At 34.8% G+C, this 13,411-nt stretch overlaps 1 protein-coding gene across 2 annotated transcripts in view; it reads left to right on the top strand.

Annotated features, from left to right (window-relative positions):
- Positions 1 to 13,411, top strand: part of LOC148949602 (uncharacterized) — a 102,086-nt gene that overhangs the window by 79,262 nt on the left and 9,413 nt on the right. For both annotated transcript variants that reach the window (XM_089093034.1, XM_089093035.1), the window contains one exon: positions 7,505 to 7,666. In XM_089093034.1, coding sequence (XP_088949160.1) covers positions 7,505 to 7,666 — 162 coding nt within the window. The remainder of the gene's footprint in view (positions 1 to 7,504; positions 7,667 to 13,411) is intronic.

Here is a 13,411-nt window from a genome sequence, read left to right as displayed (position 1 = left end):
GAATATTTTAAATTATTTCGGATTTTCTCAAAAAGAATCCAAGTTTTGGCTTAGTATTTATATGTTGGAAAAATTTTGTAACAATTTTTATCAACAGTTGTGCTTTGATGCTTTGGATTGATCGGCATGGGGAAAAATATTCATAATGCTGACGGAAATCTAACCCTTTTATCTCTTGTTGCATGCAGTATCACATGTCACATATCAAAAAACCAACAAAGAGAAAAATCTCAGTTAAAAAATAAAAACACATATATGTCACATATTGTTTAAAAAATTTGTATCTCCTGTCTTACGGAATATCTCATGTTACACCTTTGAGTATAGGCAAACGTTAAGCGGCTAGCCTCTTCCACATGCCCTGAAAGTTTCAACTGGATTCTCTTAACCTTTCCTGAGATAATACTGATACACGCTTTTGACAACCTTGGATGCACATAGTTTATTTTATTTAGTTCAATTTTCCCCTCAGCATACCCTAACAATCTTGACTTATCGCAGGTATTCCCTACGGATAAAACTGGATGCACATAGTGCCTTTTGATTAGGTTTAACATCCTCAAACACATACTCTGAAGGTCCTAGGTAATACCCTAATGTTTTCCTGGGATATCCCAAAGACATACTTTTGAAAATCAGGATGCATTTACTTTATTTTGATTTAGTTTTACCCCCCCCCCCTCCCTCAATTTTTCTGGAAAAATCAGCTTAATACCCTATTTCATTCCTGAGATATTGCATCTGTGACATTTTGACAACCTGAGTACATTTTGATTTTATTTAATAGTAGTAGTAGATGTAGTAGTAGAAGTAATAATGATAGTAGTAGTAGTAATAATGATAGTAGTAGTAGTACTAGAAGTTGTGATAGTAGAAGTAGCAGTAGTAGTAGTAACAGTAGTAGCAGTCTCCAGTATCTGCAGTTGCAAATAGTAGTTGCAGTCCAAGTTGTATCTAGTCGTAATCGCAGTCCCAAGTAGTCACATTTGCTGTCGCAAATGGTCGGAGTCACTGTTACAAGTTTTTGCAGTCGTAAGTAGTCACAAACGCAAAGAATCACAGCCGTAAATAGTCGTAGTAGAAGTAGTAGTGGTAGTATTAGCATACGTAGTAGTTGTAATAGCAGTAGAAGTAGTAATATTAGTTGTAGTAGCCCTGATGGGTTCAATTTAATACCCTCAGCCGTTCCTGAGATATTACTGATACGTCCTTTTGACAACAAATATGCATGTAGTGTGTTTTGATTTTATTCCAACCTACACCCCAGCATCCCCTGAAAGTATCACCTTAAGTTATTCCGGGTATATTACAGATACGCCCTTTTAACACCCCTATCAACATGCCCTGAAAGCTTCAACTTAACACCTTTATCCGTCCCTAAGATATCGCAAATACACCCTTATGACTAACATGGATGCACTTAGTGTCTTTGTATTTGGTTCAAAATTTCCAATAATATACTCTGAAAATCCTAACGTAACGCCCCTAGATATTACTGGAATATTGCGTATACGCCATTTTCACAATCTGGGTAAACATAGTACCTTTTTATTTAGTTTTACACCTCCTCAACTTTCACTGAAAAATAAAACTTAATACCTTATTTTGTTCCTAAGACATTGTATCTATGCTATTTTGACAACCTGGATGCCATTACACCCTTTCGATTTAATTGAATACTAGTAACAGAAGTAGCCCTGAGAGTTTCAACTTTATATCCTCAGTGATTCTTGAGGCACTGCTTTTACGTCCTATTGACAACCAGCATGTATATAGTACCTTTTTATTCAGTTTTAAATCAACATAAGCTTTCCTTGAGCGTTTCTACTTTATACCCTATTCTCGTCCTAAGATATGCCGCCTATGCCATTTTGACAGCCTGGATAGACTTTTTGATTTGGAATCAACCATTTTGATTTAGTTCAATAGTAGCAGTAGTAGTAGCAAAGCGGTAGTAATATTAGTAGCCCTGAAAGTTCAGCTTAATACCCTAAATCGTTGCTAAGATATTTTAGTACACCCTTTTGTTAACCCACATGGACGTAGTGTATTTTATTTCAGTTCAACCTCCCCCTCAAAATGCTCTGAAAGCTTCACCTTAATAGTCTAAGCATTTCCTTAAATATTGCTAATGTACCCTTTTGACTACCTGCATGCACTTAGTGTGTTTTGATTTAGTTTAACTTCACCCTCACCATCCTCTGAAAGTTTTACCTAATACCGTCAGCATCAGCAAAAGTAGTATCTGTAGTATCAAAAATACTTAGTAGGTGTATTAGGAGTAATAATAGTGATATCGGTTGTAGTATTAGCAGCAGTAGCAGCAATAGGGTTCATATTGTCCCTTTTTAGTGTTTTTCAATATCCCCTCCCTATGACCTGATAGTTTCAACTTAATGCTTTAAGCCGTCTCTGAGATATTGCTGATACACCCTTTTGGTAACCTGCATGCACATAGTGTCATTTGATTTAGTCCACCCTCCTCCCCCCAACAAACCCTGGAAATGTCACGTTGATACCATTAGCCTTAGTAATAGTAACACTGATAGATGTAGCTGTAGTAATATTTTTACTACTAGTAGTAGTGTGCAGAAAGTGCATTTTCATTTTTTTCAATTCAACATACCCTGAAAGTTTCAACCTAATACTCTAAGCCATTCCTGAGATATTGCTGATACATCTTTTTGACAGTCTATATACACATAGCTCGTTTCAGTTTGATTCAAAATCCCCCTCAACATTTCCTGAAAATTTCTCCTTGATGTCCTTAGTAGTAGTATTAGTTGTAGCAGTAGAAGTAAAAGTAGTAGTATGCATATAGCACCTTTTGGTTGATTCAACATCCTCCCACAAATAAACTGGAAGTTTTAACTAAATGCTCAAAGCTATTCCTGGGATATCGCTGTTACGCCCTTTTGATAACCTGCATCGACATAGTGTGTCTCGATTTAGATCAACATCCCACTCAACATTTCCTAAAAGTTTCACCTAAATGTCAGTAACTTCAGTAGTAGCATTAGTAATAGTAGTAGTAGTAGCAGTAGTAGCAGTCTTTGTGGTATTAGTAGTAGTATACGCATATTGCCCTTAAGTTCGTTCTACATCCCCCTTAACATACCTGAAAATTTCAACACATTACTTAATATATTAAGTTTTAGTATACAGGATAAGATTGATTATATATATATATAATATACAATAAGGAAATGCATGCTTTAGAGAAGTAAAATAAACATAATTTGATATCTAGAATTATTGACCGAGGGGTACCAAATGTCATTCTTGCCCCGGGCGCTGATAGGTGTCCCTGGACCAGATAAAATCATTCTATAAAAAGTGTCTAAACACTTTTGAATTGACTGAAAGACCTCACAAGATTATTGCCAATGGTTGATGCGTCTATGGCACGACTTTGTTAGTGCTTGTCATTACCCATCCCCCTTCCTCCTTTTTGTGCCGTTTTGACCCCCATAAAAGTCTGCAATCTAGAAAAACCATATAAAAGCTTCAATTTTTGCTGCTTGTTTCATAACTGCATTTAAAGTATAGGGAGGAAAGAATTTCACTCTGTACATGGACTAATAATAACAATAGCGAAGAGGGGAACTGCTACGATTGTCTCATATATATATATATATATATATATATATATATATATATATATATATATATATATATATATATATATATATAAATATATATATATATATATATATATATATATATATATATATATATATATATATATATATATATATATAGCTTCTTGGGAGCTTCTATATATATAGCATCTGAATATAACTTCTTGGGAGAAGGTAAAGAGTGAATCATGGGATAGAATGGGGAGAAGTCTAGCGTTCGCAGCTATTTTGGCCTCGGGTGGCTTGCTGTAGCCGGTATTAGTTCTGTCGGAAAAAGTTGGAATACTCTTCTGTTGCAATTACTACTGTTTCCTCTCCTCCTAATCTATTTTACCGTGCTGAATGCAGTATGAAACAAAATTTGATTAAAATCAAGTTTGCCATTGTTTTGTATTGTACCATAGGAAGCTTTGATCATTGTTTAACGGTAAGAGAAAATTTAATTTGTCCAAAACTTTTTTCTGTTTTTTGTGTTTTTTTTTTCTCAGAAAATTTCTAAGTATAAAGGAGAAGTGTGTTCTACTATCGCTTATCGAAGTTTTTGGCCTAGAAATGTGTGGGTCATTTAAATTTTTTTTATTGGGCCCACAGCAATTCCCACGTCTGGTAATATTGGTTTTTGTAATGGAAAAACGATCGCAACCTCAGGTACAGTTCCTTTTCTTCCAATGCCACTTTATTTTTTCATGGCTGCATTAGAGAACATGGAATAATTAATCTTAGGTGTAACCAGGGGGTCTTAAGGTTAACAACACTCCTTTTTACGGCCTATTTTTTATGTCCTTTAACTAGTTCAGAACTTGATTTCATGTCGTATATTCTCTATGTGTGGATCACATTGTTTCTTAATAACCAACATTTATTTTTTCGATTAATTCTAGGTACGCCTATGTAGTTCTCGCTATTTAACCATTGTTTTCTCAAATAGAAATCCTTGATTATTGTCGGATTGAAGAGAAAATTAAATTTGTCTAGATTTGTTGTCAGACATTGATGTTTTTGTAATCCCAGGCAAGTCTCCTGTGACACTTTTCTGTGGAAGGAAAAATCTCCTGACACTCCGTCCAATTTTCAAGGGGACCTCCTTTGTGAAATTAGATTTTCGAAGAGACGGTTCACCTCAACAGATTTCTTTTCGAAAATTATAATCTCATCGAAGTGGTTTGTGGTCTTCAATCTAATTTCCTAGCAACACAACAACTATCTTTGAACATTCTAAAAATTTGATATATATATGTATATATATATATATATATATATATATATATATATATATATATATATATATATATATATATATATATATATATATATATATATATATATATATATATATATATATATATATATATATATATATATATATATATATATATATATATACATCGATTTTTAATGCAGAATGAAACTATTTAAGCCCCGTTCATAATGAGATTTTACTAATACCAAAATTTAACTAATGTTAATTTAAGCCAGTAAGACTTTTTTTCTAGAATTTCTTAGCCAAACATAAAATCCATTGAAAACTATGATTGGCTCAAATTAATGCTGGCTAAATATCGGAAATAGTAAAATGTCAGTGTGAATGTGCCTTTAAGGCTCTAAAGCTAGTTTTCGACAGCAGTAAAAATCACGCTTGAAAGTTGAACACTGTCCATCTCATCAAATTACGAGCGGGATACATTATTGGCACTGTTGTCGTGCGTAATTGTTTTTATCCACTGATGTGATGTTAATTTTGGCTCAGGCACAAACACATCAAAAGCTGCGTTTTCGTTTAATGTTTTACGGACAAATTGGAAAGCAACTCAACCAATGGAAGGTAAAAACAAATATGCTACATCCCACTCGGTGCATCATTGGCTGGAAGACAATTCCTTATAAGCATGAATTTCGAAGTTTTTGAAATTTGTGGTTTGACAACATCGACAACAGTATTGGCTTAAAAATCAAGAAAACATCATGGGAAGGCAACTAATTGCGCAATGCAGTCCTACCTCTTCCCCATTTTAGCTTTAAACTATATCCTTCTGATTTAGATTAATCAGCCTATATCATGGCTTGGTATAGGCTGATTCATTTGACGTTTTGTATGTAAAACGTCAAATGTTTATCTGGCTTAACACCATCTGAAAACATGGCCGGAAACTCAAATACTGTGGACCAGTCTATTTTCTTTAGTGTTGGAAACATTTGTGGAGAGACAAATAAATTTTGCTTTTCTTTTGAACGAGGGTCGTTTTGGCCTGTTACCATAAATGAATTGTTTACAGTTATTGTGGAAAGCAAGCGTCAAACCTATTTTAATGCCTGTTTTATTAAGAAAGCCTCGTTCTAGTTTATTCCTCACTTGCTGCGTTTTATTAAGGAATGATGTTAGCTTTAGTTAACTAAAAGGCGTTAACTTCTCTTGTTTTATCGAAGGAATGGTTCCTTCCCTATCCTACCAAAGTTGAAGAATGATAAGAACTTGCCACAGTAGCAAGTTCTTATCATTCCTTAATTGGTTAGAAAGGGGAGGAATCATTGCTTAACAAAAATAAGAAAATTTTGCCTAGTCTATTTTAGTTGAATCATTCCCTAAAAACGTATATAGTGAGGAATGAACTGGAATGAGGCTTTCTTAATAAAACAGGCCTTAAAATAGGTTTGACGCTTGTTTTCCACAATAATTGTAAACAATTCATTTATGGTACTATTGAAGACCAGTTTGGTAGTACTTTTTGGTATAAATTGAGTAATTTTTACTATAGATTTATTCTATTGTTTATTTGGCTGTGTTGAATATCTCTAAATTGATAGCAATATATATTTCTGCAATATTTTTGTTTTTCAACATATTTGAGAAAATGTTTCCAACTGCGTTGGTAATGATAATGTTGGTTGTACACATTTTAATATTGAATTCCTTTGCAATGATTAGACTGCGAAAATTCAAGCTATTGGACAATTTTTGTTTATGACATAAATGTCGACAGACACACAAATTCTCTGTCGTGTTTACATGGCTCTTAAATGGAATTTCTCTGATTTATTGACGCCTACTGATATACAGCTGTTGGAAAACTTTGGAGGAGTGATATTTTCTTGTGTATTTGAATATGAATAATTTATTTAAATACATTTTTGTATAGGCTTAGTCAGGATGGCTTTAAAAAATTATTTTGCGCTCAGTCGTCAATAGTTATTTAGTCGAAAGCTTAGATTCTAATGTTGTTTTTCTTTAATGCCTTATTCGTATCTTTGTGGATCGTTATTTTTGTGAAAAATCCAATCCCACTCGGTGCACCACCGGCCTGAAGGCCATTCTTATAAGCATGAGTTTTGCAAGCATTTGAAATTGTTGATTTGACAACACTGGCAACAGTATCTGCTTAAAAGCTCTAGAAAACATCACAGGAAAGCAATATATTACGCAATTTAGTGCTGTTTTTTCATCTTTTTAACTTTAAACTATGTTCTCATAGTATAGAAGACATGTATGCTGTAGCCCTCTATGAACCTGAAATCAAATGTAACAGCTTAGTGTCTGATATGACTTCGCAGATTTAATGTATGTATGAATGCGTTAGGCATCTACAGTGAGGTGGGGGGGGATGTTCCGCCCTTCTTCCTCCCGATATCTTCTGTGAAATGATTTTTGTGATTCCTTGTATATTTTTCGTGTAGTTTACATGTGGTTTGAGTTTTCCCATTCCCCTTACACGAAATACATTTCTGTATATATACCTGGAAATGATGGGAAGTACCAATTTTTTTGCGCAGAATTGACCCGCGGAACACGTTTCAAAAATCTGAATTGCTTTTTTCATTGTATTTTTATATTATTTCAAGGAGTCTTTTTCATTTTCCTAATCTTACAGTCCTCTTCAACCAAAAATTGTGAAATGACAGTCAATCCCATTGTGAAAAATATTGCAACTCAGCATGTTAGAAGTAAAAACACTTCAGCAAAATCTTTTCTTCTCTGGCTAATTGAAAATAAATTTGTGGAACCAGGACATCAAGTCAGGCTGATAGGAGAAGTAAGTTTCCTGTTTTCTTTTTTGCTATTTTCCCTTTCTGATGAGATACTTCATTTTTTATGCTTAATATATTTTATTTATGGGGTTAGGATGATAAATTATCAACAAGAAATTATAACCTGCGACCTCAGAGCCATTGGCGTTTTCATTAACGTTTTCTTTGACAAATTTGAAAATCTTTTGTTGTGTTTATTTTTTATTTTTTCTTCTCTTTGCAAATGCGTTTGTGCCCTTTATTCTTAAATAATAATTTAAAGTAAGGTGTAAGCAGGGTAAGAGGAATCATCCATGCGACAAGAGGTATGAGAAAGTTTAATCACAGTTGTGAAATAGTCGGTGTGTACGCTGTTTGTTTATTGTCTGCGTGTTGTCTTTTTTTCCAGTATATTTTAGAACAGTGGGTGGGGATTATGTATGTTTTTGTTATATCTAACGCTGTCATAGTGGCTGAAAATATGACTCAATATCAACTTAAATGGATTTCAAACCACACTTCTTAGATTTACTCAGCCCCCCCCCCCTCCACCGTGCGTTCTATGTATCTTGGAACTGAAAGATACTACTACTTACAACTCAATGCAGTTCTAGGCTGTCTGGGACTGAAACAGGTCTGCACAGCCCTCCTGCACCTCAATCTGTTCAAAGCCTCACTCTTTAGCCCTCTTCCATGAATTTCTATTTTTTTAAAGTGCTTTCTCTTGTCATCTTCCTACCCTATTTTGGGACACTCTGCTTTTCATTTTGGCCGCAGATGGACTCCCAAAAAGCACAATCTTTTGCAATCTATCTTCCTTCATCCCTAATGCATGGCCTACAAAGGAAGGATGATAGCCAAGCCATTGTCATAACCCTAGAAAGTGAAACCAAGCCAATTTTGTGTCCAGCTTATTCGATGATATACGGTCCGTCAAACGTTTGCCTAAAACTATCGTTTGACACTTCGTCTGGGAAACATCTATCTTATTTTCCTCAATCTTTCGAAGCACTCTAATTGAGTACCTTAAGAAATCTGGGGTATGGTAAGCAGTAAGGGTGTACGAAAGCACAGGATTGCTGGCCCCCAACCCCTCATTGTGCCTCGTGGCTAAGGGTCGTGAAACGGAGATCAGCACTGCCAGTTTGGACTATAGAGTCTAGTGCAGTATCCTTTGCCTTTTTATCTAGGAAACCACTAACAAAGCAATGCCCCAAATACCTAATCTAGAAACAAAATAATGTAATTGCATAAACATTTCCTTCTTTCCAAGCATTTATCCATATACACGCAAAATACACAGAAGGGCCATGTACACACACAGAAATGTATACAAAACTAGGAAGTCACTAACAAAACAAATTACAGAGCGAAAAATACCTAATCTACAAACAAAATAAGGTAATCGTATAAACTTTTTTCAGTTTAAATACCCCTCCCCCTGAATAATTTTGACCTCCTAGATTAGAATCCTGGTTGTGCCAATACAATAAGGTGAGATTAAGCTTAGTCCAAGTATTAAGAAATCACGTATTAATCAATTTAAATCTGAGCTCATTAATTTAATATAATTAAATATTATATTTATTATTTATTGTAAATAACTATTATAAATTTCTTATAATTATTATAAATATTATTATTTAAACATAAGCTCGGTAAGTATGCATTCAAAACAGATTGAGATTAAAAGGGAGCAACATTGAAAATAATGTATAGAATTCTTTTATTTATTTATTTATTGAACGGTTTGTAATTATTATTGAATTTTTTTTTAATTTTTTTCTCGGGATCATGATATTATGTTGTTTTATTTTGTGTGACATATTTACATAATTATTTCTTGATGCACGGTTTCACCTTCCAGCTCCTTATATCGTAGGGCGAGATGACTTGAAGCCTAGGGGTGACTTGACACCAAAAGTAAAAAAAAAAGTTTTGAACTTACCTAGTTACCTAAATATGCCTCTTAGAGAGTCCAACAACAGATTGAATTAAAGGCCAGGTTCTGGGCTATTAAATGTGATTGTTTAATTGAAGTTTTGACAAGATGGGGATGCAAGAAAAACTGGAATTTGAGCATATGTTTTAGCACTGAATTTCCCGTGTTGATTTAAGTGGTATAGAAAGTCCAAACTGTTACTTCTACATGCCAATTTTTTGTTTTGTTTTACATATATTTATTTATTAGGGAACTTGAAACTATCATGTCTTTCACTTTATCTGATAAGCTGGTAATTACTTGAAGTAAATCCTACCTCTTTTTCATGTTTAAGGGGGTGACTTGAAACCCCTATAAATTGTTTGCTCATAAATTGTTCCGGCCCCATACATTGGAAGTGGTCAAAAGTAAAGGACTGTGGGTGGTATCAAAGTCAGAAATCAATAAAAGTCACTGAACCCCCAAGTTTAATAAATGCCTGGGGTACTTATACTGTTCCCGAGATTCAGGAAGTATGTTTTGCAGGAACAGAACAAGTGTAAGATCAAGAAATACCTTCTACTGTGTCTTTAAATAGTTTACATATTACATTAATTTAAGCGAACAAGGTTACTAGTGCTACTTACAAGGATTTATGACATTTTCCGGTTTCTGCGGAAACACAAAAACAGACTGTTTTAAAGCAGCAACCAATGACTAATTTTGCGACATTTCTTTTTGTGACATTTCTTCCCAGAAGTTAAAATAGTTTTCTTCAGTTTATGTAAGTACAGTTACTTTAGAGCCATTTTTTAATTTTTTAAGAATTTTTTAACCTTTCAGGAAATTTTTGTGTTTTGTTTTAAATTTTTGGCCTTAACTCGGTCAAATTCTGCAATAAAATGGCCTACTATATGTCAAAATGCTCCATTTTAGATGTGGTTTCATCTGACCCCTATGACTTGATTTAGGGAAATATAGCATAGGAACAGCATTGAAATATAATGGCTGGTTCAAGTGACCTCCACCCTAAGGAGTGACTTGACACAAAATATTTTTTAACCGCTTGAAGTTGAATTTAAAAAATATATATATATTTCGCGTTTTTGTAGCCAAGTTTATGTAGTAAACAATGTGTTTTACTACAAAATGTAAAACAAATTAATCACAAAAACTATGTAACCAGATATGGTAGAAGAATGCAAAAAGAGGTGTCAAGTCGCCCTTTTTTTTCTTCTTTTTTTTAGTAGCACACCCTCTCAAGTAGCGCTTCAGGTGTGCTAACGATTGATTTTTTTTTGTTAAAACAAATTATTATTACTATTCTTTTACATTTTCTCTTTCTATCTCTAAGAAATGTATATCTGCGGAGCACGCAATGGATGAAAAACAAAAAAAAATATTCAGAGAAAAACACTATGAGGTTAATTTCAGCCAGTGCAACAAAATGGAGAAAGAAAAGCTGATATTTCGTGAAGGACCCCTGCCTTCAAATGACTCACACAACTGATATTGTATGATTATCTAATTGCATAAAGAAAGAATAACGAGCAAAAATGGGGTTTTTATAGGCCAAATGACGATACTGAAAAAACAAAGCGAATATTTCGAGAGGACAAACGCCTCTCTTCTTCAGCGCGAAACGAAACGATGTATCAATAAAAGCCAAAAATTAAAAGAATTAAAACCAACTACCTGACAAACATAAAAGCGAGTTATTCGCCAATATCCGAGATTTGCACAAAATCCAAAAAAACATGAACTGCCATCGACGGATACTAGCGAGCAACTGAAAAATGAAAGGAATCAAGTCATTCACTAGACAAAACAAAAAGAACCAGCAATTAAATAAGTTGGAAAACTATGTCCTTTGATTTTGGATTTTAATTAAGGCATTTCTTGCAGACACACTTTGAGACCTAAGGGGGTGTTCACGTGTTTGATTAGATGACTGGGAAAGTAGTTCAAAGTTTATTTCAGGGATTAGTAACGTATTGGCGTCTCTTTTGAGAAAACCGAAATATGACTCGTTTATTCTTAAATCACCGGAATCTCTGTTTTAAGCTAGACCTAAATGTTGGTATTTATAAATTTCAACAGCTTCTCTGTAGTGCTGGACAATACCTTTATCATGCGAAATAAGACTAGCTTGATTAAACAAAATAGTATGGTCTGGTTTTTCAAAAATATGCTCTGCAAGGGCAGAGTCAAAATTTTCTGGTTTTTTCCGCTTTTTAAGTGAACAACCCCTTAGGTCTCAAAGGGTGTCTGCAAGAAATGCCTTAATTAAAATCCGAAATCAAACGACATAGTTTTCCAACTTATTTAATTGCTGGTTCGTTTTTTGTTTTTTCGAGTGAATGAATTGATTCCTTTCATTTTTAAGTTGCTCGCTAGTATCCGTCTATGGCAGTTCATGTTTTTTTTTTTGGATTTTGTGCAAATCTCGGATATTGGCGAATAACTCGCTTTTATGGTTGTTAGGGAGTTGGTTTTAATTCTTTTAATTTTTGGCTTTTATTGATACATCGTTTTGTTTCATGCTGAAGAAGAGAGGCGTGTGTCCTCTCGAAATATTCGCTTTGTTTTTTCAGTATCGTCATTTGGCCTATAAAAACCCCATTTTTGCTCGTTATTCTTTCTTTATGTGATGTCAGGCCAATGTGGTTTAAGAAATTATCTTCATTATCTAATTGTATAACTATCTGCCTTAGTTCTGCCCTAGGATGTTAGACTATCATCAAGAAGTGAAAATAATTATTTCTATACAACCTTGAAAGAGTTAGGCCATCTTTCGCTCTCACAGAGACTGGGTTCCGGTGATTTCCCCCCGAGAAAATTCCCCCTTGAGATTTCCCCCCGGTAATTCCCCCCCCCCCGCTGAAAATTCTCCCCTCCCCCCTCTAAGAAATAATCGCCACCGGAGACTACCCTTGCCTCAGACTTATTTGCATCGGATGTCACCCATGGCTCGAAAATTGTTGAAAAATTCTTCTCTTTCTCGGCGGCCTAAAATATAAGAGCGAGTGGAGTACACTTTTTAATTGTCAAGTAAATAGTTATTTATACACTGTAATACATACACGGTTAAAACGCTACAATTTAAAACTAACATTTCTTACAATAAGCCTCAGGTACTCCAGTGTCCCGACGTTCCCGTAGTTTCTCATCTGTCGTCTGGCATTTAAATCCGCATACTTTTTTTTAATTAGTTCACTGGATTGTCCCGCATTTGCTTGAATCACAACCGCCCTGTTAAGTGCTTGTTCGCGCTTGAGGATGTCCAAGAACTTCCAAAGGCTAGGGTGATGAGCTGAAACTGAAGACTTTAATCTTCTATCATAACCCTCAACATTGTTGTTTGTCCTAGGGAGTTTATCTTTCGCTCTGTCGAACATATTCCAGACACGGGGCGGAAACTTGCAAGGTGCTCTCCTACTTCCACGCATTTTACCGATGTAGTAATCTTCAAAGTAGGTGATGATTGGCCAAAACACATTGTCAATACGTATTTCTACAACAGCTGTGAATGCAGAATGTACTTCCGGAATGGGCACGAATGCAAGAGAAGCTAGCATTTGAACGGAGACTGCAAATTCACCAACGTCTCTATGCCTCGTCTGAAGGCCAAGGTTTTGTACTTTCCTGTAGATACTCTGGCTTAAGTGGAAAAAACAGCCCTTCACTTCATTGGCTGGAAAGCCTTTCCTGAAGGAATTCTGCACGCCCAACTCAAAATCAGACAATACAGATGTTGGACCTGCATTCGTCAAATGAGACTTTAGTTCGGTAAGAACTTTTGAATGCGTGTCCTCTGACTTGTTAGGCAGCAGTGCGTAAACGCATGGAA

Source organism: Artemia sp. Qi Xiang Cuo, chromosome 8 (assembly GCF_049724085.1).
Source record: "Artemia sp. Qi Xiang Cuo chromosome 8, ASM4972408v1, whole genome shotgun sequence".
NCBI classification, from domain to species: domain Eukaryota; kingdom Metazoa; phylum Arthropoda; class Branchiopoda; order Anostraca; family Artemiidae; genus Artemia; species Artemia sp. Qi Xiang Cuo.
Note: the sequence above shows the minus strand (reverse complement) of the source record. Positions and strands in the feature narration are given on the sequence as shown.